This window comes from Sturnira hondurensis, unplaced genomic scaffold, assembly GCF_014824575.4.
Source record: "Sturnira hondurensis isolate 20B ecotype Veracruz unplaced genomic scaffold, ASM1482457v3 Scaffold0002840, whole genome shotgun sequence".
NCBI classification, from domain to species: Eukaryota; Metazoa; Chordata; class Mammalia; order Chiroptera; family Phyllostomidae; genus Sturnira; species Sturnira hondurensis.
The window spans coordinates 4,760,188-4,786,812 of NW_028075471.1; the positions used below are offsets into that span (position 1 = coordinate 4,760,188).

The 26,625-nt window shown below is 46.8% G+C and overlaps 1 protein-coding gene across 1 annotated transcript; it reads right to left on the minus strand.

Moving 5' to 3' along the window:
• Positions 1–5,791: 5,791 nt before the first annotated feature.
• DNASE1L3 (deoxyribonuclease 1L3) lies at positions 5,792–25,047 on the minus strand. Its single transcript, XM_037040775.1, has 8 exons — positions 24,450–25,047; positions 19,759–19,847; positions 17,930–18,016; positions 17,225–17,337; positions 14,351–14,463; positions 11,167–11,324; positions 6,956–7,052; positions 5,792–6,654 (listed from the first exon to the last, which is right to left on the minus strand). Exons 1-8 carry the CDS (start codon positions 24,585–24,587, stop codon positions 6,538–6,540), a joined length of 912 nt encoding a protein of 303 aa, XP_036896670.1. The 5' UTR covers positions 24,588–25,047; the 3' UTR covers positions 5,792–6,537.
• Between the last annotated feature and the right edge of the window lie 1,578 nt (positions 25,048–26,625).

The window sequence follows — 26,625 nt, forward strand, 5'->3', positions numbered from 1 at the left end:
TGAGTGGAAGGTGGGGAAAGGGGATAAAATTGGGACAACTCTAATAGCATAATCAATAAAATATTATTAAAGAAAATGAAAATATAAAAAACATAAAAATAAAAAAAGAAGTTGCCCTGGGCTCCACTCACCAGCTGTGTGACCATGGGCAATTTTTAACAAAAATCCTCACCTGAGGATGTGTTTATTGATTTTAGGTAAAGAAGAAGGGAGAGAGAGGGAGAGCAACATCATTGTGAGAGAGAAGCATCGATCAATCACCCCCAGTAGGTGCCCTGACTGGTGGTGGAATATGCAGCCTCGGTATGCGCCCTGACCGGGAATGGAAACTGAAACCTTTCCACGTATGGGACGACCCTCCAACCAACTGAGCCCCTGGTCAGGGCACCACGGGCAAATTGTTTAACTTCTCTGGGCCTCAGTTCCCTCATCTATAAACTGGAGATGCAACATTCCCCCACCGTTTTAGTGCTGTGGATGTAATTTAGTGAGACGGTTTATAACTTGCATTCTTCGAACACAGCCTAGCACAGAACAAGTTTTGGAAAATGGCAGTTGTTATTATTGTTGTTGTGTATTATCTTTAAAGATATTTTCAGCTCTAACCTATACGAAACCACTAAAATGTATCAAAAAGGAGAAACCTCAAAATAAATTAGTTGGAAAAATTAATTGAAATTTTCAGGGTATTTGATGATGGAAGTAAAAGAATTTCCTAATGAAGAGACAGTCATCAAGAGATTTTGCAAATGACTAACATGTATTTTTCTCCTGTCTTCAAGGAGCTTATAAAGGTATAAACCTCGCCTTGCTCCAAGCAGCTGGAACCTGGGTCACTTGGGGAGTACGCGCCATCTGGGCAGACCCTGGAGAAAGGGGTGTATGTGTAGTGTTTATGCTCCAGGAGGGAGATTTGCATGGTGTTTTGAAGGCCACGGAAGCCTTAGACCTATGGAGAAAGTGACATTGTTCTTGCAGGGAAGAGCGGCAAAGAGGGAAGAGGTGCTTTAAGAAGAAGGAACAGGATGCATAAAGGCCTGAGGCAACAGGGTAGAGAGCAAGTTCAAGAAACCACAATGAGGTCTAAGGTTTTGGTTCTAGTGTCCCATTGCCGTCCCATTTTATGTCCTTTGAATATTCTTTGGGAAACTCTAATACAACAAAGGGCACTGTTAATTTTTTAATCCCTTATTTACACCAGCAAAAATCACTCCCTAACTTTTTTTTAATCCTCCCCTGAGGACATCCTTATTGATTTTAGAGAGACGGGAAGGGAAGGAAAGGGAGAGAAAGAGAAACATTGATGTGAGAAACTTCTGCCTCTTGGATGGACCCTTCTCATATGCACCCCGTGCCCCAACCAGGGACCGAACCCACAACTTGGCATGTGTCCTGATTGGGAATAGAACCCATGACCTGTCAGTTTACGGGACAATGCTCCAACTAACTGAGCCACACTGGCCAAAGCACTCTCTAATGTTTTAAATTAGGTATTTCCATCAGGATTTCTGAAAACAAAAAAACAAACAAACAACAATTTACTACCCAATGTCTGTTACTCCTTGCTCAAATATTCTCTTTGTACTTTTTAAAAAAAGGATAACTTTATAAAGGTTATTAACTTTTTTATTTTTTTATTCTTAGATATGTATTTTTTACTGAAAATTTTTCAAAAATTAACATACAAAATGTACAAACACATGAGTAAATAATGGCAAAGGACTATATTTGTGAAGTGTTTTTAAAAACATGTTTACATTTCAGTGAAAAGATGTGCCTCTGGCCACTCTGAACACATTGAGCAGCTCAAAAATACAGTGATGGAAATAAGCTAGCTGCGTTCAATGTCATCCCACGTGGCGAGTGACTTCACTCGGGCTGTGCTCAGCTGCTAATGTCTGTGGTAGAGGGGTTCTAACAAGAGATCTGATAGTGTCCAAATGAATGTTTTTGCAAAAAATCCTCCCCTCACCCCCCGAAAGCAATGTAGAAGGAGAAACCTTTCCCTGTACACAGAATCAAAGACAAGAACGATTTCAGGGGTCACCCATTAGAAGACTTAAAGAATTTCAGCTGCCAAAATATGCATAAGACCACACTTAGTTCTCACTGTCCCTTTTTTTTAACACGAGAACTTCAAACCACTGGCTGTATGTTTTTAACATTTTCGTTACCCCACCCAACACTCAGTGTGGTCGATAAACAACTAACAGTGAGAGATTTCACACTAATAAAACAAACTCACACAGGATGGCAAGATAATTTAGGTGACCCAACTTCAAGAGACCTTCCCTTTTTGTCCTCAATTCACATTTCCTGTTTTAAATCAGGTGTTAGCCTTTTTGCCAACATTTGGTTCTGGGCTTTGGTCTTTTACTCCAACATGGCTCAGTAGTGTCCCTTGAGTTTAATTAATTCCACAAAAGTTTAGTGAGCAGTGCCTAAGAAGACACAGCTCTGCCCTCATAGGGGTTGCATGTTGGGGACGGGGAACAGACATTGGACAGCTAATCACACATGTAATGAGGGTTAAGAAGGAGCCATAGAGAGCATCGTGGGAAGATGTAACTGAGGGTCCCAAAATAGACTGGGGGAACTGATAAGGGAAGGCCTCCCTCACTGAGCAAGCGATGTGTAAGCCGAGTTTTGAGGAACGAGAAGTTTGCCGAGTGAATGGGGAAGAAGAGCGATCCAGGATGAGCCAATGGCACATGAAAGGGCCCAAAGGCCGGGGAGAGAATGAGGAGCATCAGCATAGTTCTTTGACATCACATTATTTGAAGAATGAAGGAACTGAACAGTGTGGCTACAACATATAGATGGTTGAAAATGGAGTTGGAAAGGTAAGTGAAAGCGAAAACATACAGGGCTTTGTCGTTTATAGTAAGGACCTGGGCCTTTATCTAGAGATAAATGGGGAGCCATTGAAGGTTTTAGTCAGGGAGAAAGATAAGATGAAATTTTACAAGACCAGTGCTCTCACCCCTGAGCTATGGAGCCAACTAAGATGAAATTTTAGACATCACACCCTGGTTGTTGGGAAAACAGACCATAGGGCCAACGGTGGAGGTGGTGAGACTACTGAGGAAGCTACTGATACCACTGAGCAAGAACTGGTGACGTGGGCTGGAGCAGCCCCCTTTGCCCTTGACCTGGGAAGCCTGGTGTCTGTCTGCAGCTTTGTTGCACCTACATGCAGACTTGGGAAAACAAGCAATCATTCAGCTAGTGTTGCATTCAAGGCACTCACTGTTTCCCAACCCATTTTCTCTGAAGAATTGAGTGTGTGTGTGTGTGTGTGTACACTCCTTGTTTCCTGGAAATTCCCTTAATTTCAGTAGCTTCTCTGAATCCTAAAGCTTGGAGCTACTGGAGCCAGTGTCTCGTGGCATGAGGTGACCCATTCCTCCCCCAGGATGTGACCTGTGGGTAACAGACATGGAGTGCTGGCTCGTTGCAACCTCTGCCACCAGGACCGTCTGGGGGAGCTCTGATGGGACACACGGCAGAGATGCAGGGGTGAATCTTCTCAGTGGCTCCGCTCTTCCTCGTACCCACCTGGCTGGGTAGAGGGATGTGACCTCTAGTTTGTCTCTCTTTGCTTTTCAGGTTTAGTATCACCGTTTATACCTCCTTCTCCAACCCAAGGGAGAGACGGGAGCCAGGGGTGCTGCCTTGGAGATGCTCCCTTCACCCCCAACCCCACAGGGACAGACTGAAGGGTAAAAGCGGGGTATTTCTTTGTTTGAGGCAAGAAAAGGCCATTGGTGAAGAAGAGAAAATAGCAAGGACTAGAAGAAGGGACATCTTTAGTTCTCAAAGCTCATTTGCCAAAATACTTGCTGTGGTGAATGATAAAGAGGTAGAAGGCAAAAATTCGTTCTAAATAATTAAATGAGAGCCATACATATCTAAACACTTAAAGTAGCCCACCCTTTAAAAAGAGATTTTATTTATTCTTAGAGAGGGGAAAGGAGGGAGAAAAAAAGGGAGAGAAACATCAATATGTGGTCTTCTCTTACACACTCCCCACAGGGGATTTGGCTTGCAACCGAGGCACATGCCCTGACTGGGAATCGAACCAGCAAAACTTTTGTTCACAGTCCCCCACTCAGTCCCCTGAACCACAGCAGCCAGGAGGCTTACCTCTTAATGAAACAAATTCTATCAATAAAAATACAGTCTCCATTTGTGGAGGACTTACTAGGTTACAGGCACGGGGCATTTTACATGTGTTATCTTACTAGAACTTCACCTATGAGGTTGATTCTCTTGTTATGCCCATTTCACACATAAGGAAACCGAAGATGAGTGCCCTGCTTTGTGCCCCCCAGCTAGTGGGTGGTGCAGAGCACGGCTCTAAAGAGAGCCTTTCCCCTGCACCATGCTAAACCTCTCGTCACCAAGGAGGACTGGGAGAGCGAGCTCAAAATCTGGTCCTCAATAAATAACTAATGAGAGAAAAACCTGGCCCCAGTCACCCGGGACCTTGTTAAATATGCAGGTTCCTGGGCTGTGGCCCAGACCTCCAGAGACAGACTCTGTGTGGGGGGCAAGGGAGGGAGCTGAGACCTGAGCATCGGTCGGCATGGTAACAGGTGCCCTGAGATTCTGGTGCACACAAATTTCAAACCCTCTGAACAAAGCCAAAGTTGAAAGAGTGCATGTGACCAGCTTGCACTCCCCCAAGGGCCATGGGAGCTCCATCCTGGCAAGGTGGTCCTGGGCGACCGGAGGATGTTGGCAGCACCTTTCGCTGTGGCCAGTGAGAAGAAGCCCCACTGCGTCCCCTCTTTCCCAGCAGATGCCCATGGCTCAGGTAATCTACTCTGTGCAGGGACAGAGGGATGTCTTGTCACCGAGGAGGCCACAGGGTGGCAGGACCGGGTCAGAGTCATGGACAGGCTCACTTAGTGCCCAGTCTACTTCCTCTGCCCCCACCCCATCCCCTACCGCCCAGCACAGGACTCTTGTTCCAGCCATGCTGCTGGCCTTTGGGCACGAGGATGACCTCTCCTCCAAAAGAAGTTTATTCGTGAGCTGCCTGCTTGACTGTTTTGGACCTCAGAAATTGGACATTTTCTGGGACAGCCCTTCTCTGAAGAGGGTTGACAGAAGCTTTACAGCTTTGCCACCCTCCCCTGCCTGGGCCAACAAGACCTCTGAGGTTGACTGGATGTGTGGGGAGATGGTTTTCCCCGCTTAAGCTGGGCCTGTTGATTTTGTTCCCTCAGATGTTACCAAATTTCAAAAATCAAGCTTATGGTCAATATTTTTATATAAAAAGCCATGTTGTCCCTTATATATTAAAGGAAATAAGCAAAGAGTGGAAACATGCCCATGGTGTGCTATTTTCTATATTTTTCAAGGTTACATATGGTGCTTATTTATGTACAGAATCTGGAAGAATGCATAAGCTGGGAAGAGGGGTTGCTTCTGAGATAGGAAAGAAGGGGCAGGGGTCGGGGTGCGACGTTCCTCATCCCTGCTTATTCTCTGGTGCTGCTCACGTAGTCAGCCATGTTCACATACCGCTTGAACAAAGAAACAATATAAGGAAAGCCAAACAGAAGTGGTCACTATACAGGACACGGGTAACATGCTGCCATGCTGCTAGACCCCTCTGCCACTCTTTGGTCACAGAAATATGATAAAATCCTCGAGTCCCTGCCGGCCAACTGGGTCTTTGATCCACAACATCCCCCAAGGAGCCCTGGTAGTGGCCTAGGTGACAAATGCAATGCAATAGAGGTATGGCACGCGTGGGGGCCAGGGCACCTAGCCCAGACTTGTGGATGGGACAGGGCACGTGGGTGCAGGGAAGAGGCAGTCCTGCTGGGCATAGAGTGCAAGCTGGGGATGAGGATGAGTCTGACGTGATATGCCAGATATAGAGACCTTCACAGGTATGCAAAATCTCTGGGCTCTCTCCAAATGGTGATGGGATTTATAAGCAGGGGTAGGAATGAGGGTGGCCTGTGGTCAGAATGAAATCTCAAAGAAGGACGCCAGTGGTTCCTGGGCTGGCTGAGTCGGAGGACAATTCAGAGGCAGGAGACCAGGTGGGAGAGGTCTTCATCCTTCCTCCCTGTGAGACGTGATGATGGCACGGCCTCAGACAACAGCCAGGTTCCCTAAACAGTAAATTGACCAAATCGTGGGGTTCTGTTGGGGCCTTGGCATTTCTGGTCATTTCCCACAGTACAGGACCTCTCGTGCAGATTGAAAACTGATGTTCTTCCTTCTCCTGCAGCTTCTCCACGGAGGCTGAGCTTCGGCCGTGATAGCAGATGGGCCTCTAGCTCAGGACGTGAAGACCCTCCTTCTGGACTGCAAAACCCCCAGTTTCCTCTTGGGAGTGTCAAGGGAGGTACAAGCCCCGGTGGGATAGTAGAAGGCTCTCCTCCCAATTTGGCTCAAGCTAAAAAATGAAAGTGGTGGGACCAGTCCTGTTTCCTGGATGCAGGGAGCAGTTCAGACCCGTTAGAGCTATTATACTCAGAGGCAAGAATGGTTAATAAAATGGTGCCCTTGTATCTAGGAGCGGCGGGCCCTGCTTTTCCTCCTTGAAAAGACAGATTTTTTGCTGTTGGTGGAGACCTTTGAAGATTGTAGTTTAAATTCGACTGGAAAGTGGTCACTGACTTCGAGGGCCTGTAAGGATAAAAGAGAGATAAATTTGAGGATTAGAAAACACTCTCATTTTATTGATGAGCAAATTCGTGCTCCAGAAGAGAAGATGAAATGCCCACAGCCACAAAAGAACACACACTGGTGAGCAACGTCCTTGGATCAGCTCAGTTAGAAATTTAAGCAGGTGCTTGAATCACAGAATCATAGGCATTGAGACTCAGGACCCAATGGTCCAATGTTGTGTCTCTAGTAATGGCTTTAAAGGGTAACACAACCCATCTCCCCAGGATAGCGGCATGGAAAGACAAGATGGCAGCCATACCTCCTCTTCAGTTAACTTATATGCTTTCTGGAAGTCAAAGGTGCCATTTGATTTGGGCACAACAGAGCTGACGATCTCTTGTCCTCTCAGCACAATCCTACAGAAGAGGAGGGAAGACAGTCATGTTAAGCCATCCTGTTGGTTTCTGAGATCGAACCAAGGTCCATGTTTGACATCTGAAATGGACTTAGCAGCCTGGAACTTTCATGTGGTGCTCAAGGCCCAGACCTGGTTTTAGCTTGTGACCCCTAGGACACTGCCTAAGACTGGGAAATAGGATCCATTCCTGCTGAGGCCCTGTGGGCACCAGGACAGCATGTCCCTGTGTAGGCAGGTAGCCCTGGTGGTGGAAGAGAAGCTTCTGTGTGACATGTGAACATCATACCACAGAGCAATATCCTGCATTCTAAGATTATTATTTCCTGTGCAATTATTTTTCACTTTTCCCCATTCAATTGTGGAGAAAGGTGCTGACGTGTTTTTAAAACTCCCTAAGCTCCCGTTTTGACTAAGAGATGTTGTGGACTGCTCTGTCTGGTTTCAGAAACTATAACTACCTCCCATGGTTAATGATGGGTGTGCAACCTCTGGAATGTGAGCCACAGGACACAAAGCTGGTCTCTGGTAGCAAATGCTACCTCAGTTTCCTCCCTGCCCCCAAAGGATGGTCTGAAGTCCATGACGGGTAAGACTCCTCACAGCAAGGGGCAACCTAAGCCAGACTCAATCACTTGGGAAGCCATCATGGAAGGACTCCAGGGGGCGGGGACTGCAATAAAGAGCAAGCAATGGACCCTTGCCCCCCCAGCTATGTGACACAGCCTGAGTCCTCATGTCCTCTGAGAGAAGCACTTCCTGTCTCTAATCCACTTAAACCTGAATACCTGATGGGGAGGGGTGCAGCTCCTTGCCTTGCTAGAGCCAGATGTGGAGAAAAAAATCTGGCATCACAAAGAGTTTCTAAAAAGTCTGTGAAACCTGCTCTGCTAAGAGTGCTTTCATTCATATGTTAAGGGTCTGAGCAGGAAATCCTAAAGTTTCTGCAAAACCCCCTTCCTGACAGACTCTAACTCAGACTAAGCCCTCAGATTTCTTTGAAATGTTGTCTACTGTTTGATCCTTGCCACCCTGTATTCCTGTGTATTACAACCCAATAACAGCCCCTGGAGGAAGGAGCTCGAGGCCTTTTTCCTCTAAAAAACTGGCCACCTCCAGGCCTTTTTTCCTCAGAGAAACAGGCCACCTCTCCTCCCTAAACAGATCTTGTTTTGGTAGTGTGTTGTGAACCACTCTGCCTGGTTTTAGGAATTGTAACTCTACCCCTCAACCCCCACCCCATGGCTAAGGATGAGCGAGCGACCTCTGGAATAAGAGCTGCAGGAGACAAGGCTTGTCTCTGGTAGCAAATGCTGCCTTAGTTTCCTCCCTGCCCCAAAGCATGGTTGGAAGTCCTTGACGGGTAAGACCCTTCACAGCGAGGGGCAACCTAGGCCAAAGACGATCACCTGGGAGGCCATCATGGAAGGACTTGGGGGGCTGCGACAAAGAGGGAGTGATGGACACTCTCTCCCACCCCTGGCTTTGAGATAGCCCGAGTCCCAATGTCCTCTGGGAGAAGTGCTTCCTGGCTCTAATCCACTTAAGCCTGAATACCTGATGGGGAGAGGTGCAGCTCCTTGCTGGCTAGAGCATGTCTTGGGGAAAAGTCTGGCATCACAAAGACTTCCTGATAAACCTGTGAAATCTGCTCTGCTAAGAGTGCTTTCATTCATATGTTAAGGGTCGGAGCAGGAAATGAGTATGTCTCCCAAAGTTTCTACAAAACCCCCTTTCCTGACAGACACTAACTCAGACTAAACCCTCAGATTTCTTTGAAATGTTGTCTACTGTTTGATCCTTGACGCCCTGTATTCCTGTGTATTACAACCCAATAAAAGCCTTTGGAGGAAGGGGCTCAACCCCTCCCCCCGCCCCCCCCCCCGAGAAACTGGCCACTGCTCACAGCCTTTTTCCTCTGGGAAATTGGCCACCTCTCCTCCCCAAGCAGATCACACCATGTCTCAGTCATGTTTACTTTCATCCGTGGCACACAGGGGCACTTGCGGGGAAAGTCGCTCCCAGTAAGAGAGAGAGCAGGCTGAAACTACCAAACATTCTAGAGGCAAGAGAATTAAGGCAGAATTTACATTGGTTGGTTTTCACTGGGATTATTTACAATTGTTTTCAATTTATGGCAAATGATGCTGTTTTCTTATTATAGTACTATGAAGTTTTCTTTAAAATTAATTTATTTCAGTAAGAAATGAGTGAATGTAACGACAAATATGGAGAAAAACCATAGCACAGATGCTCTGCAGCGATGACAAAAAATGGGTACCTGGCAGCTCACTGAGTTTCAGAAACACGGGTACTTGAATGGACACCAAGTGGGGTGAGGTAGTTGGGGTCTGCATGGCCCCCACAGACTGACTGAAGAACGGCAGGATGAGTTGGACTGCCAGGTCATGACCGTCCACTGAACTTTCCCTGAATTGACTGGCTTCCGGGGCTGGTTAACAACATCACCTGGTTAACTCTGAATTCGCTCCACAAGTATACTTTTCACATGCCATTGGAGATTTCTTGAAGCCCTCCTTTCAGACCCAGAGAGTGAAGAACGACAGAGTTAAGGCTCCTCCTTTTCTGACTTCTAGGTATGTGCGTGGGCCAGCCAGCTAATCCTGCTAACCTCTCCTGAGCCCAGGCCATGGGAGGTATTCAAGAGAGAGGTGAATACAGAACAAAGACTGGCATTGAATCCATTTCGTCTTACTCCCTTCATTAAATATTTATATGCCTTTTTAAAAACCACAAAAGATACATGTTAGTAAGGAAAACATAGAAAATTGAGAGTAGCAAAATAACAAATTAAGCTTTAAAAAAACCACGGTCATCCCGCCATCCTTTGGCATACACTTGTATAACACTAGGGTTCAAGTAGACACCTTATTTTAACCTGTCTGCCTACCCCCCTTGATCCCTGTGAACACCTACCCCTGTGATTCACTGGGCTTCCGCCTCAGTGTTTGTAGTCAGCTCCCTCTTGTGGGCCGGGCGGGGGAGGATGGGGCCACAGAAGGGACTTGACCTGCCCACAGCAACACAACCAGCATGCACTTTGCTCACAGCCCTTCAAAATGGAGGGAGGGGGCAGGGAACTCAGGCTCCTGGAACTCCCCACCTCGGCTCTGCCTTCCCCAGGCTGGGGCTGTCTCCACTTTCCAGAGCCGGAGTGGTGGCTCCGGTGATGGACACACCAGCCCCGAAAGCTCCAAGAGGAACAAGAGAGGTCATGGGATGAAAATGGAAGCCAGACCTCAAACTAGAGAAGTAAGAACAACTGTTGTCTTGCAGATGGCCATCTCTTGCCTCCTCTGGGGCAGGCTGAGCCCTGGGAACAGAAGCTCTGAGGGGATTCCCTGCCTGTGGTCTCTGCTATGAATGGCTAAGTCACGAGCATTCATAGGTTTCAGGCACTCTGAGCAGCGAAAATGAAAGCTGATGGAAAATCCCCAGGGAGATTTTACAAATACAAGAGCATGCTATTATTCAAATGTATGTATTTGCATTTAGGAAAGTGCAGCAAATGCTTTAGAAGCGTAAACAACCCTAGCTTTACCTGGTCTCATTTTTAGAGTTTAACCTTAAGGAAATCATAAGTATATGGATAAAATGCATATATAGAATCAGAAGTGTTTAAATAACTAACCCTTGGTAACATAATAACCTAGTGCCCAATCCTAAGGCCCAAACTATGGCATGTCTTTGTGATGGAATAATTAACAGCAATGAATGTACTGAACACTTATATGGCAGACATTGTGTGATTTACATAGATTTACATACACTACTTCATTTAATTCTCATCATACGCCCATGAGTGAAGTCCTACTATAATCTCCATTTTATAAGTGAGATAACAGAGGCACAGGTCTGTTGGTCACAGACATTAAGGGGTAGAGGCTGGATTTGAACCCAGGCCGGGCTGACACCAAAGCCCACGATTGCTGCTGCTGAACTACAGTGCCTGATCCACACAGTCTGTGTGCTGCACGAAGCACTAGGTAGAGAGGCCTGAACTCCAACTGTTCTCCATCCCAGCCTTCTCGTTCGACCAGAGGGGCACCTTTTCTGATGCAGACTAAGCAAGGCATCAGGCAGATGCTTCCCACCTGTCATATGCACAGTTGGTGCTCGTCCTGACAGTGGTGTCTTCTTGGTCCCCGATCAGCCAAATGAACTTGGGGTCGGTCCTCAGGCGGATGTTATTCCAGGCCTTCTTGGAGACATAGTTGCAGCCTGCGTTGAAGTCGCCCATGAAAATGAAATTCTGAAAGACATGATTTGGAGCATCAGTCACCTGGTGGGCATTGTTGCCAAACTCCTTCGCGCATAACTGCTGGCAAGGACTGCGTCTCCCATGCCCAGGAAATGATCAGTTCTCTTATGGGCTAAATTGTGTCTCTTCCCCAAATTCACATTTTGAAGTCCTAAACCCAGTACCTTAGAATGTGACTGAAGTTGGAAAGAGGACCTTTAAAGAGGTAATTAAGATAAAAGTGAGATGTTGTGAGTGGGCCCTAACCCAGTATGACTGGTGCCCTCCAAAAGAAGAGATTGGGACAGAGAGGGAAGGCCAGGGACCGGGAGAGGCCTCAGGAGGAACCAATTCTGCTGACACCTTGATCTTGAACACCGAGCCTCCAGAACTGTGAGGAAACAAATTTGTGTTGTTTAAGCCACCCAGTTTTTGGTATTTTGCTATGGCAGCCCTAGCAAACTAATACAAGGTCTTTCTTCATTTCTTTTTGCTTTTTAAAAGAAGCAGCCATGGTTTAAAACTGAGTCACAGCTTTGAGCAGTGTTTGACGGGTGAGTGTGTACAAAGGAGGGCGTTCCTAACCAGAAGGGGGGTATTTGCTGTGGTTGCCCCTCCTGTTCTTAGTCACCATGTCTCTGTAGTTCAGCAGAGGAAGACAGGGATAAAAGGAGCCTAATCTATTCCCTCGCATCTTTTGTCTCTGGCTCAAACATATGAATGAATCAACACCTTCTGTTTCCAAGCAGGAAAAATGAACTCGGGTGGTGTATGTGACAGCTTTGGCACAGCTCTGTCTCTCTCCCTCCTATTGTCTTGAAGTTGGGGATTCATTCCTGTAGAAATTCTGTCTGTCGAAGAAGTGGGAAAAACCTTAGGCCACCAACAGAACCATTTTATCTTGGAAGTGTTTTTCCCTGCAGGGCTCTTGGAACAGAACTTTAACTTTCCTCAGTCCAGAGGAAGTGCCAGATTTCCGTGTTTGTACTATTGTTTGGGGCTATTGCTGACTTTAGAGTTTTCTTTTAAAAACATTTTATGTTGACCTCAGTGATCCTGATTTTCCTTGACATTGATGGGCGTAGCAGAGGACAGGATGTATTCCTTAACCCTAGAGACTACCAGCTTCTATGAATATGGGCACAATTCAGCCCTGGCTGGTGTGCCTCAGTTGGCTGGACATCACCCCTCAGAGTGAAAGGTGGCCGGGGTACGTGCCTGGGTGATGAGTTTGGTCCCCAGTTGTGGACGCACGAGAGGCAGCTGATTGACGTTGATCAATGTTTCTTTCCCTCTCCCTTCCTCTCTTTCTATACATCAATAAACAAAATCTTTTTAGAAATAAAATCTTTTTATAAGGCATGATTTGCTGAGCGTTCATTGTGTGCCAAGCCCAGCCTTAAGTGTTTCGTAGTTTCGGCACCACAAACAGTAGGAGGTAGAAGGACATTTAGCCCCTGTGGAAATGGGGGGAAGGCCTGCTCTACACCACTCAGCTGGGAGGTTCAAGGGGTCAGGTCAGGAACTGAACCCCGATCTGCCTCACTGAAGGCCTCTTAGCACGAATTTCCACTCTTGTTCACTTTTGTGCCACTGATGCCTCCCCAGTGTCCAACACTTAACAGATACTAAATAAATTCTTGTTGAATGAATGAATTAACCCATAATTTTAGGAACGAACGAATGAGCCTTTCTCTCGACCTGATCTCGCCAAACAAGCTGGGAAACACACCCCGTGGGAAACGGGGGTGTGTTTTCTCAGACCCCAGCTCTGAGTCCACACTTCACTTGACTCATGTTGCGCTTTTTCAGCAGTGGAACTGAGAAGGAGGGCGGAGGAATTACTGGAGTCTCATCCCAGAAGGAGAAATGAAGAATGCGGAGGAGCTCCCTAGAGCAGGGGTCCCCAACCCGGGGCCTGTGGACTGGTACTTGTCCGAGGCCTGTTAGGAACAGGGCCGCACAGCAGGAGGTGAGCGCTGGCAGGCAGTGAAGGTTGGCATTACCGCCTGAGCTCTGCTTCCTGTCCAACCCCCACCCCCCAAACCGTGGAAAAATTGTCTTCCACAAAACCAGTCCCTGGCACCAAAGGGGTTGGGGCCGCTGCTCTCAAGCACTTCCATACTAACCTAGCACTTTCCCAGACCCTCACAGCCACAGGTGGCGGCATCTCTGTTTTCCAGATGAGGAACTAGTTGACGCTGAAGGGATGGTAGATGTATGCCCCTTCTGTGGGAATAGCAAGCTCATTTTGGGAAACCATCACCCCCTCAGTCCAGGGAGGCTGGAGGAGGGGGTCAGACACAGATTTAGCCAATCAGAGCATCTCAACCTCTAGGTCACAGTGATTGTTTCAGGATGGACAAGTGCCCCAATCAGCACCAGGAAGACTCAATCCCAGGGTATTTGTTGCATTGGAAAGAAAATTGGTCATTTGACCAAAAGCTGTTGGTGCCCTTCTTTCCACCCCATGGGTAGAGCCAGCCTGCAAATGGAGCCCACTCAAAGGAAAGAAGGGCCGAGAGGTGGCCCTGGTAACTCTGAGCCCTGGACCAGCTGTGCCTGAACTGCTCCTGGACATTTCAGTTACAAGAACCAATAAACAACATCTCCTTTTCAAAGCCAGTTTGAGATTCTGGCACTTGCCTCTGAACGACTTCTGACCTCTTTATGTGTCACTGTTCTCAACTGCAAAGTGAGGCTGATCAAAGTAGCTGCCTCATGGGTTGTTGGGGGGATTTAATAAACTTGTCCAGTGCAGCCACAGCACAGCGCCTGCCGCCAGCTCTCCCCTCCGTCAATGTTGGCAGCCATTGTTCGTGCAGTGGGCTGCGAATTCCCAAGACCCACATGGATGCTGCCCAGGCAGATTTAACGAGAAGGACATTTAGGGCTGAGGGAAGGCCTAAAATGAAGCTTGAAATTGGTGGTGTCAGCACATGCTCTGTCCCCCTCACCCTCCCGGGAAGTCCTTCCCTCTCAAGGACCAGGTTCCGCCCCTGCTAGAGGGGAATTCAGCGGACACCGAGGGTCATCACCTCTGCCTTCCAATGGCGCTTCACATCCGTGTAGACATCGGCCAGCTCATCAATCTCCTTAACGGATGTCTCAGGGGTGGTGTGCAGGGGGACAATCACAAAGTCTTTGACAGCTGGGGAGCAGGAAAGAGGCAGAGGTCACACACTTTCCCTGGCAGTGTTCCAGGAACCCTGCTCGAAGCAAACAGGCTGGCCTCCCAGAAGGCATGGGCTCTGTCATTTCCAGAGAATTCAGCCAGTGGCTGAGATGTGAAGGATCTTAGGATCACGAGTCAGCTATTTTCAGTACACGCAAGGCTCTTTTCTCCCATTTGCCTCTCACGGTTAGGGGAAAGTTGGCAGACGGTGTTCCTTGCTGGCATTGTGGGTGTTTCTATTTTCTCATTTTTTGAAAAATTATTTTCTATTCTTTTTTTCAAAAAGCTGTTTGGTTTTTTGTACTAAGGAAAAAATACTTTTTTAATAAAAAAAATCAGAAGCATGTCAGTTTATACTCCTTTTGTAATTAGGGAAGCAAAAGCCTAAAATGTTTAAAAAAATAAAGTGGATTTTGTGGAGTGCCTAAACACCTCCCCCAGCAGTCTCAGCAGGAGGGACGGAGAGAGCCTGTGTGAGGGTGCCTTGGCGAGCCGCGGGACCCGGCCTTGCCCACGCACTAATAGCAGCAGCTGTGGCTTTCTGTACGCTTCCTTCTCGTGTTTTCCCTCACTCTGTTCCTGGGTCCCCACTCCCACTCAGCAGCTGGGTGCTGTTGGGTGTCACAGTGGGGAGCCAGGGCTCGGACCTGGCAGCCTGTCTCCGGGACACGGATCCAGCAGCCTCCTCTCCCACTCTCCTCCTCATGCCTCCACTCCACTCCCCGTCTTCTTTTCTCCCCTACACCCCCAACCCTTCCCACCTCTGAGCTTGTGTGCTCACTCTGCCCTCCCTCTAGAATGCCCTTTCCCCAGTTCTCTCTGACTTGGTTTCTTCAGGTCACAACCTAATGTTACCTCCCAGGAGCCATCCCTGACCATCCCCCACCCCCGTTTAATGTGGGCCTCTCACCCTGCTAGTCCACGCATGTTGCTCATTTCCTTCATGCTCTGAAATTACTTGTTCTACTTCTTTGTTTGGCCCAGTGGAACCCTGTGTTGTGAGGGCAGGCTTATCTGTCCCATTCACCCTCTTGGCTCCAGTATCTAGCACAGTACCTGACACACTAGAGATGCTAAAAAATGTTTGTTGACTGACTGACTGAATGAACAAAAATACATATAAATAGTTTACTCCTTCATCTTTAATCCTAGATACAGAGGACATGAGGAGTTTTCCTCAAACAAGAGAGAAAACTCAACAGGACATGGCTGAGGTGTCACCCCAAAGGAGAGAGGGAGGGGTAGAGAAGAGTAGAAGTGTGGAAGCTCAATACAAACAGGTTTGCTAGCAATTCACATAAACTGAGGATTCTCTTGGAGAAGAAACAATCACTAAGGGAGTGTGGGAGCGCTCTGAACGCCGCCCTGGTCATCCAGGTGTGAATTGTGTGAGTGACAAACAGGATTATTGCACGTGCTCTCTGAAGGGCATATCTTGCCTTCAATAGCCCCCACCCCCTTCTCTTTCCCTTCTCGTAATTGTCCTATTCCCCTGTTTGTCAACACTCTGCCTCTGAGTTAACTAACCCAGGGCAGAACTCGTTCAGGGTGTTTATATTCGTAGTTACATATGCACACATGTATAGCTTTGAGTGTATTTGTTTGGTCATTATCTGCCTCCCCTACTAAAACATAGCTTCATGAGGACAGCAACCTTGTCTATCTCGTTCAGTGCCCAGAACAGACATGTAGTCAGTACTGAAAATATATTTGGCTCTACATAGCCCCAAATAGCAAACCAAATTTACTCTTGACTTCCCACCAAGTGTCGCATAGTGGTTAAGAGCATGAGCTCCTGAGATGGTAGCTTGGGTAACAACTCTGACTTGTCTACTTCAATGGCTGCTGGGTGAACTTGGACCAGTGACACCACAATTTTGGACCTCAGTTTCCCAAACTGTAATGTGGGGATTGGTAATTCCTACTTCCTGTGTTGTAGGGTCATTGCAAGGAGTATAGGAGCCTGGCACTACTCAGTAATCAATAATTGTTAGTGGCTAAGACAAATACAATTCTTGCTAGAGTTCCAGATTCAATCGTTTGGATTTCCTCTCTACCCCCAGTCTGTGGAGGAGACTTATATGTAAGTTACTGGAGGGAAAATGAGACCTTATTTTGGACGGTTCATCTTTGCTGACCATCACCGGGATTTTTAAAAATGAAGAAATAGTTGTATCTGATTGGGACTGAGGAATTGTGGTAAATAATTTCTATCAGCTTACATCCTCCAAAGACAACAGAGTTACATTGATTCCAGACGGTGGGTACTAGGCTGGGGAGGTTTTGAGTCACAGCTTTCTGAGAAGCCAGCATGGTGCCATCAAACAATACTGCATCTTGCCCTGGCTGGCGTAGCTCAGTGGATTGAGCACGGGCCTGCGAACCAGATGATCGAGGTTCCATTCCCAGTCAGGGCACATGCCTGGGTTGCAGGCCGGTTCCTTGAAGGCTAACTACTAGCAGGGGATGCACAAAAGGCAACCATACATTGATGTTCCTCTCCCTCTCTCCTTCCCCTCTAAAAATAAATAAATAAATAAAATCTTTAAAAAAACAAACAAATAATACTGCATCCTCTACATTCAGGTATTAGAAGTTCTCAATGGTCTTCTCCATCAAGCCTCAGGCCTCCCTAAAGACGCTGCATAAACCCTGGATCACAGCTCACACTCAGGGCTGCTGCCCATTTCTGGGATCACTGAGGAGACTGTGGGCAAGTAGGGCATATGGGTCTCACCAGTGTAGAAGGACTGGAACCAGACCACAAAGGGTTCCCTGGAAAATACATCTGCATCACCAGCCTGATAGTCATGGTAGAGGTAGCTTCTCTTCACAGAAACTAACCTTTCCCTAGAAGAGAAAGAGGAAGCTCATCCAGCTGAGTTGGCTTTCTCCTTCTTTCCAAAAGCCATAGTGTAGGCTCCCATGGCCTCAGTCACCTCCCAACCCAAGAGCTGGAAGGCATCTTTTGCCTGAGAACTAAGTTCAGTCAACTCTCCTCAAAGGCCAGGGCCCTTCAGGAGCCAAAGATCTGAGCAGCACTAGTTAATGAGGTACCCACAATTTACTCTTCACACTTAAAAAAAATTATCAGTAGGAAGAAGACAAGAACATGAAGTTCTGGAGTGAGCTGTGCTGGGCAACTCAGGTTTCCATCCCTGGACCAGGACTTTACTATAAAGAATAAAGAAGTCCTGGACCCCTTGACCAGGCAGCCACTGAGTCAACCAACAAATTAGGTGTTAGAAAGCTGCCCGTGTTTTCCTGAGTGAAGGGTTGATAATTTGCACCAGTCCCAGTTTCAATGGAAATTATTTTGATCAATATTGAGAACTAGTTAGAGGCCAAAATTTGGTTTTGAAGAAAAGGTATGCATTTTGATTCAATTCATAGCTATCATTTATAAGTGAACCGTGTTCTAGGAAGCACAGATTATACTTACTTGTAGAGAAAGGCATACTGTTCTTTATATGTCTTTCTTCCAAGCCGAGAACTAATCACATAGTTGTATGTTGTGCCTCTTGAATTTCTAGAAAGCATAAAGATTTGACATTGCATCTTAAAAGAAAAACATTCCCCTACTGCAGAGGTTCCCCTCTCTCCAATGGTATCACTAGTAAGGGCTACCATTTTTATGACCTTTTAAAAAATATATTTTATTAATTATGCTATTACAGTTGTCCCATCTCCCCCCTTCATTTGAGTCTAGTAAAAAGGGCCACCAATGATTGGAAATGTGACATCTGCCAGGATCTTTACAGCCATTATTTCTTGTCCTTACAAGTGGGTACTATTGTCATCCTTTGCAAGTATGAAGCTGGGGTTTGAATCCAGATCCTACCCGCCTCCAAATCCACATTGCTACATGCCTCATGTTTTGGCCTGTACCTGTGAGACACTGTTGAGACCAGAGAAGCTTTGGGCCTGAATCAGTCCCAACCCCCACTCTGGCCCATGGCTGGGCTGCAGCTCACACTTCCTGGTGGAGCATCCTTATGAGGTTACCCTATCCATGCAGTACTCCTAAGCACATCACCCCTGGTAACATTTTTGTTGGACGTTCTCTCCCGCTCTGAACACCCCAGGCATTTTCCCATGAGCCCAGAACTATAATTTCAAATCGGCTACTGTTTGTGCTCTGGGGACACAGCCATGAAGTCCCACAGACTCTAACCCTCCCCTACCCCAGAGAAACTTTGTTCTCAGCCTGTTTGCCAAGCCTGCTGATAACTTCACTCTGGGCAGAGCCTGACCTGGTTTTACTCCACCTACTCACAGAGAAATCTAGGGCATGTCTAAGGCAAAGCATAGTCTCAGGTTCAGCTGGAAAAGCAGGACTCTTAGGGCCCAGTTTAGATTCCTGGGGCTTTAGCAGTATATTCTAAGGCAGATGGGCCATTGGGTCCCAAGAGTGTGGACAAGGGATTCCTCTGGGCTTCCAGTTTGGGAAGGCTGGCCCTTTTCTAATTCTGGCCTGCCAAGTCCTGGTTTGGCAACCCGTTAGCAATAACAGCTGTGAAATGACTAAGGTCCCTCCTGGCTAATGGCAGATAAGGGGACAAAGAGGCCTGACTCTGCCCAGGGTCCATAGGACAGTCTGGGGAGGTCCACCAAGACCACTGGAGGTGGGAAGACTCCTAGCAAATGTTCCCCATTCCTTCACTGACGTCTTATACAACAACCCTCCAATTAGAGCCCCGCGGCCCCCCAAAGTAACCACTATTAACAGTTTGGAGCATGTCCTTCCAGTCTTTCTTCTACGACCATGTGAACGCAAACACATTCTTATTCCTTTATAGTGTGACGTGATCACTAAAATGGATTATTCTACCTACAATTCTGAACACTTGTTTTCAATTGCAGCCACCTTTCCAAGCTGGACTATTTAGGTTTAACCCATTCTGTGGGAAACATGGTGTATGGTGGCTGCATAATATTCCAGCCTGTGGGCATAGAGTAATTTCCTACTGGCACTCAATCTTTCTTTATAACAGTACTTCTCACCTCAGCCTCTTGTCTGTTTCTTTCATTTCTCTCTCTGTCCTGGCTTCTTACCTGTTTCCCTTATTTTGCTCTATTATATCAAAGCTAGCTGGTGGAAAAGTTGTCAGGACCGTGGCTAATGGAGTTGGAAGCCCTGGCAGTGTTGGCCATGTGAACTGGTGGTCAGGGTGAGTGCCTCCTCTCACACTAAGTTCAGCTCCCTGGGGCTTTTCGGGTATCCTTGACCTTGACTTTGAACCCACACAGGGTAGGGGAGCCCGTCTTTACCCGTTCAGCTTCTCCATCAGCCTGGGACAGATCATGTTGTAGCTGTCCTTGATTTCCATCACGAGCATAATGTCACAGCGTTTGATGACCTGCAGAGAAAGAATTCCCAGGTGTCTGGGGGCATTTACTACAAAAAACAACAACAACAAAAAACATTCTTGGGGCACTTACTGTATTTTTAACTATCAAATTGGGTGCTTTGCTAAACTAATTACATTCTTGCCTAAAATTAGTGAAGGATTCCATGAGGCAGATACTATTACTATGTCCATTTTAAAGACAAAGAGCCTGAGGCTCCAGAATCTGAGTGAATTAGCCAAAGTCACCCTGCTAGCAAACGGCCGAGGCAGAATGTGAACCCATGCAACCCAATCCAGAGCCCACAGTCACACTCAGAACTTCCTACCTCTTGGCTTTGCTGGAATATGTATAATCATTATCATCATCATCATCAACAACAATAATAAATATTTATTAAGCCCTTAGTAAATGAAAAGTACTGGGCTGGGTACTGAGGCATAATCACCATGATAATAATTATAAGAGCTGACATTTACTGTGAGCCTCACCAACCCTATGAGATGGCTATGATTACTAGCCTATTAAGCACAGGAGAAAAGCAGCGTCAGAGTGACTGAGTGAGTAGCTAAAAGGCACACAGCCAGTACAGGTAGTAGAGTCAGGATTTGAACTCAGGTCTGTGTGACTATAAAGCCCACCATGCTAAGCTTTTAAAACACAACCCCTGCCCTGAAAGACTCACAGTCCAGTGAGAGAAACAAATGGAAACAACTAGCTACGCTGAGAGGGAACTGAAATTTCTGCTAAACAAAGTCACAGCAATAGTAATGTTGAGGCGTAATTAACTACTTCTGCCTGTACATCAGCAAAACTCCAGGGAGGGGAGGGCACTTGAAGGCTCTGAAAGGTGGGAAGGGGTTCAGTGGGTAAAGAATTCAGGAGAAACTCCTTTCCCACAAGATTTCTATATTTATATATAGTTACAAAATTGCCATCACCAAAATGAGTTGCCCATTGGTTCCAAGTATGGACTTGGAGCCAAATGGCCTTGGATTCATGTCTTGACTCTATCACTCACCAGCAGTGTGACCTTGAGCAAGTCACTCAAGCTCCCTGAACTGCTAGATTCTTTCTTCGTAAACTGGGACGATTGCCCCTCATGGGGATTAAATGACATAAAGGATATAAAATTCTCAGCCCAGTCCACGGCACAGAGCAGATGGCTCAGCAAACAATGGCAATGTATCGCACAATTCTTGTCTTGTTTTTTTTTAACCTGATATTACATTGTGTTTCCCCCACAGTCATTAAATATCCAGTTTTCAAATTCATTCATGACGCCTTGTTTTTTGCCCCAATTTCAGACCAAAGAACAGGGAAAACATGTTTCCCTGGCTTCATTGCCCTAGGAGGAGGACCCCAAGAGGAGGGTCCCTAAGGGCCCTCCCAGATCTGAAACTCAGTGAGATTTTCCTGACTCTGTTCACAGAGGGGAGGTGATTAGGGGCACCGCATGGCTAGGGGTGGGAGCATCCCAACAGGGGATATCGTGAGTGCACCTGGGGAGAGGGGAAGGGCCAGTCTAGAGAAGTCTAGAAAAATCTGGGGCAGAGAGCACCTATGGAAGCCTCTTTCCTGCCTCTAAGCGGGAAGCAGCACAGCATGGTGGGGAAGAGCCCAGAAAGGGTCAGTCAGACTTCCGTTATGACCCTCACTCTTTCCCATACTTGCTCCATGACCTTGGGCAATTTACTTTGTGTCTTCAGTTGCCTCATCTGTAAAATGGGCCTGCTAATCCGAGGGGTTGTCAGGCTGAACTTGAATTCAGCATATTAAAGGCTGCAGACACAGTCCACACTCCAAATTAAGTTATTGTGTGCTGTGAACTCTGTGAAAAGGCGGACAGTGCCTTCCACATCCACTGTCTCACTCCCAGGGCCTTGGGGTGTCCGGCACTGACCTACTGTCAGAGAGTAGTGGTTGGATGAACAGCTCTGTTCTTAAGGACGCAAACTGAAAGTCACAGACAGAAGGAACCTCTCCCAGGTGGACTCGGCACCTGTAGAATTGCTCTTGGTGCTGCCAGCAAACCCAACATAGAGAAGGCAGGCCTCCCTCACTCCCCAACCACCCCAACAAAGGCACGATGATGTTGGGCTCATCTCTGATGTGATAAACCCACTAGGAAAGAGTGGAAAAGGCCTTTCCACCTGTATGGTTGAGTGCACGGTTGGATGCTATGGAAGCCTGAATAAGTCACTTCACCATTCTGAGTGTTGGTCTTCTCAATTATAAAGTGAGGGCAATGCCACCTATGTCATAGTATTAAATAAGTGTGTGAAGTTCCTGGCCTATAGCCGGTGCTCAGACAAGGCACCCTGTAAATACTACTACCCTGAGTGCCTGAGGTTTGAGTTTCACTGGAAGCGTTCTGGGTGGCTCTGTTTTCCAATGGCCTCTGTTTACAGGGTGGTTTTTGTGATGATGGGGAAGGTCAGAGGCTTCAGACATGCTCGGTGTTGGTGCGATGGACTCTCAACCCTCCAAAACACAGCAGGTTAAGGAAGGTGCCAATGGCGTGCCCCCACAGTGGAATCACCAAGGAACACAATGTCAGCCTCCTAAGGCTATGGTGGCACTTCATGGGTGGAAGAAGGAAGGAGGGTGAGAGGAATTCAGCAGGAGCCCAGGCTTCATGTGCCTTCGGGTGAGGAAGTGGGGGAAATAGTTTCCTCATATGTCAGAGTTTCCAGCTGAGCCAGGGAGTCACAGTTCTCACAGGCTTAGCATGGCTGTCTTGGCTAAAAAATAACATCCGGAAGGACTTGGGTACCATCCCAAGGCAGGCCTGAAAGGACCGTCTGAGGAGGAACGGAACATGCCAGTTCTTGCTCTAATCCCTTTTGCCTAAGAAGAGCAGCGGCAGCTTTGTGTTTGTGACTGCCTGCCCTGTTGCCTTACTCACTCTGACTTTATCCAGCCAACCTGTGCTACAGGTTGTGTAAATCCACGTTAATGAGAGGCCCCAGAGGCTCAGGGAGCAGAAGGGACTTCTCAAGCTCACTGACCTGGCTGCCAGGTGGGATCTGAACCCAGGCTCCTGGCATTCTCATTGTACCATGGTGCCTACTGCTTTTCTAAGGAAGTAACACCCAGTCAGAGTCCTGGGAAAGGTTTCAGCAACCAGCGTCAAAAATAAATTAACCCGTAGGGCAGCAGTTTCAACCTTCTTCATCTCATGGCACAGATAAACTAATTACTAAAATTCTGCAACATATAAAAATATATTTTTTGCTGATCTAACAAGAATAGGTATGATTTTGATTCATTCATACCAGATGGCTATTGTATTGGCTGTTTTTTTTTTTTAATCTGACAATCTAAGGGGAAAGAGGCCAGTGCCCCTGACTAAATTGTCAGGTATTGCATGTTGTAAAAATTTGTGCAGCAGCCCTGACCGGCCTAGCTCAGCAGGTTGGGTGTCATCCCGCAAAGCAGAAGGTCACCAGTTCGATTCCTGGTCAGGGCACATGCCAGGTCCTCAGGAGGTTCATAACTATATTTCTCTCCCTCTCTGTCTACCTCCCTTCCCCTGTCTAAAATAGACAAATAAAATCTTTAAAAACCCAATAAAAATTCTTGCAGCACACCAGTTGAAAATCGCTGCTGTAGGGTAAAGAGGGTGGGCAGAGTTCCCAGGTATTGGTTACATTATCCAAAGTATCTGAATGGAGAAAAAGATGGGGGGGGGGACGGTTGATGGGCGGGGGAAGGGAAGGTGGAGGAGAGGAAGGAGGGGGCTGGGAGAGAGGAAGAAAGAAAGGAAGAAAGAGAATAATGAAGGAAAGAAAGAAAGTAAGAGAGAGACAGAGAAAAGGAAGGAAAGAAGGAAGGCAAGCAGGAAGGAGGAAAGGAAGGTGGAAAGCAAACAAAAATCTGCACTGCACTGGAGGTTAGGAGACCAGGCTGAGCGGGCATCCCACCGACCCACCCACAAGCTGTACAACGTTACTTCCAAGGCACGTCCTCTCTACATGGGGATTGGTATTCTCTTTCCTAAGGGTTATTAAATGAAATCCTGTATTTACGGTGCCTTACATAGATTCAATAATTGGTAATAAGAATTATAGTAGGCTCTGGCCAGTGTGGCTCAGTCGGTTCGAGCGTCGTCTCATGAACCGAAAGGCGGTGGGTTTGACACTCAGTTACAGCACATGTCCAGGTTGCAGGTTCGGTCCCTGGCTGAGGCATGTACGAGGGCAACAGATCGATGTTCCTCTCCCTCTGTCTCCTTTCCTCTCTCTCTAAAATCAATGAGCATGTCCTCAGGTGAGAATAAAAAAAAAATTATAGTAGCCAATGCTCACCTGAGCTTACTGTGAGCCAGGTACTACAATATTTTACCAGTTTTACATATAGCAGCTCATGTGTGCCTTGAAAAGTTCTTACAAGGAGATGCTGTTTATTGTCCCCATTTTAAGATGATGATAGAGAGGTGAAATTGCTATTACAATGATTGCTATCTTAATTGTTACAAATTCCAAGCCAACTGCCACCTTCACCCAAGGAACCAGCTTTAGGTCAGTTCCTCCTGAGTTTCTTCAAGTATGAGAGCAGCAGAGAGGGTGTGAGGGGGGTCCACCGATCCTTCGGAGAGGGGAAGGGCTCACCTTCACAATGACATCCATGGCCTTCTGGTTGTCCAGCTTGGTTTCCCCAAAGGACCTCACATTGAAGGAGCAGATCCTGAGGGCCAGGGCACTGCTGATGGAGAGGAGGAGGAGCAGGGTGGCCAGCAGTTGTGACATCCTGGCGCTGCTCCTGGACTCAGGGCACAGTGCACTGCACAGCGAGGACAGCACTGTGCGCGGTGCAGGCTCCCAGCCACCTCCTCAGGTCACTTCCTCAAGCTCGGCTGACTTATATATTAGGCCCTCAGATAACAGGAATGACTGGATTCCCTGCTGCTGCTTTCACTTCTCTGAGGAACTGAAGATCATGGGTTTCATTCCCTAAGGAAATGGGCCGGACTTTTAGGAGCCCCCGTTTCTGTCCCTCGGATGAGGAAATTGGCCTGCCTAATTTAGGCACTGCGTCCGCTACGAAGTCATTCCTATCCCAGTCAGGAGCCAGCTGTGACATCAGGTCATCTCTTCTGCGGTAGTAAAAGGCAATGTACCTTTTCCTGAAAACTGGTGAACTTGCAAGTGGTCCCAGAGGGCATCTGGGGTGATGGAGCCTTCTTGGCAGTGGAGGGGCGGACAGTGAGGCTGGGACAGTGGGAAATCCTGCTGTGTTTTCTGCCATCACCGGGATTTGGCAGCCAGCTGCTCCTTGACACACCCAGGCTCTGATTTTGTAACCATCCTGATGGGCGTAATTAAGGTCAAGTCTAATTTGAAGGACATGATTTTTTAAGGCCATTTTGCTGTATATGACTTAACACACCAAATGCTAGCAGTGTGTTGCCAGGGAGAGCAAGCGCTGGTCTGCTAGAATAGGTCAATGAAATGTCCTTGGAATTTAAGGATAAAGGGCCAGTTAAAGCTCCTGGAGGGATTCATGATTCAACTGGGTATTATTTTAATGTTTGTGAGAGTCCTGTGGGCTGGAGAAAGGAACGTTTTGAAAGAATTGTAGGATTTTAGCCCAAGTAAAATGACTTTTAGAGATCTGAGCAGGATGTTATGAAGATCAGAAAAGCAAAAAAAAAAAAAAGAAAGAAAGAAAGAAGTTCAATTGAGTTATAAATCCAGGTAAGATTTGCAGACTTTGGCAAAGAAAATTCTTCTGTGAAGAGGGTATGGCGGGGCGGGGTGGAGGGTACAATGAAGGTAAATAAATGGTAATGGACAAACGTACAATAAAAAATAAACAATTAAAAAATAAAATACAATCTTGACTCAGACAAAGGAACAAAAAGGGGGTGGATAATGAGCATAACCTGAAACTAGTGTGAGGGTCTCTGGACTACCTCCTCTGGAAGTGACCGGCGAATGGCCGTGGCCCCAGGGAATGCGTGTGTACTGCCGACATGCATCCGGCCAGCATCCTGAACAAAATCTCTGACCAAGTACGCCCAGGCATTCCAAGGAGACGACCCCAGTCAGCACACAGAAGGAAATAATGGCTCCTGAGCTCCTGGTGTGGTGAGTCTCCTGCTGCCTACAGCCTAGGCCACAGCCAGGCCGAGTCTCCGGCGAGTGCAGCTCTGGTTGGTTAGGCGATGACTCTCTCCCTCGGTGAACAGCGACTTTCAACCAGAGAGAAAGTTAGACGAGGCACACATTGTTTGTAATGCCAGCATAGAACGTGCCGTCGAGGGGGTTCCATCAATGTAGATTTGTGAACTTTACTTGAAATCTTAATTTATGTACAGTTCCGGGACGTTTGTAAACATTTTGGGTTAACATTGTTTTATATGTTTACTAGTTAGAATTATTTAGAATTAGAATTATTTAATATTTAAAAGGGTGGCTTTTTTGTTAGTTTAGACAGTAAAAAAACTATACAAGGAAATAGGGTACAATTTAAACTTTAAAAAAAGTTTAAAATATTTGTAAATGGGTCCATAACCTCTTAAAAGTACTTATTTGAGTTTGCTAGATGTAAGATTACCAGATTTAACAAATAAAAATACAGAGCACTAGGTACATTTGACTTTTAGATCATTAGAATTTAATTGGGCATCTTATATTTTGTCTGGCAATCCTAGCTGTACTTATAAAAAGAATAAACTGAATTTAAAAGCATGATATTTCATAAGTCAATAACCACCCTGTTGGGGTCATGGGAAGGTTTTATTTTAGTTCCCAGCATCCAAGAGAAGCTAACCTATAAAACAAG

Bases quoted from the DNA above. Each gene is read 5' to 3' on its own strand.
- DNASE1L3 (XM_037040775.1), bottom strand. From the start codon at position 24,587: ATGTCACAACTGCTGGCCACCCTGCTCCTCCTCCTCTCCATCAGCAGT. The intron at 11,325-14,350 runs GTGATGACCCTC...CATGTCTTTCAG, and splicing joins AGCGCCATTGGAAGGCAGAG to AATTTCATTTTCATGGGCGA. The intron at 7,053-11,166 runs GTGGGAAGCATC...CCTCTTCTGTAG, and splicing joins ACCAACTGTGCATATGACAG to GATTGTGCTGAGAGGACAAG.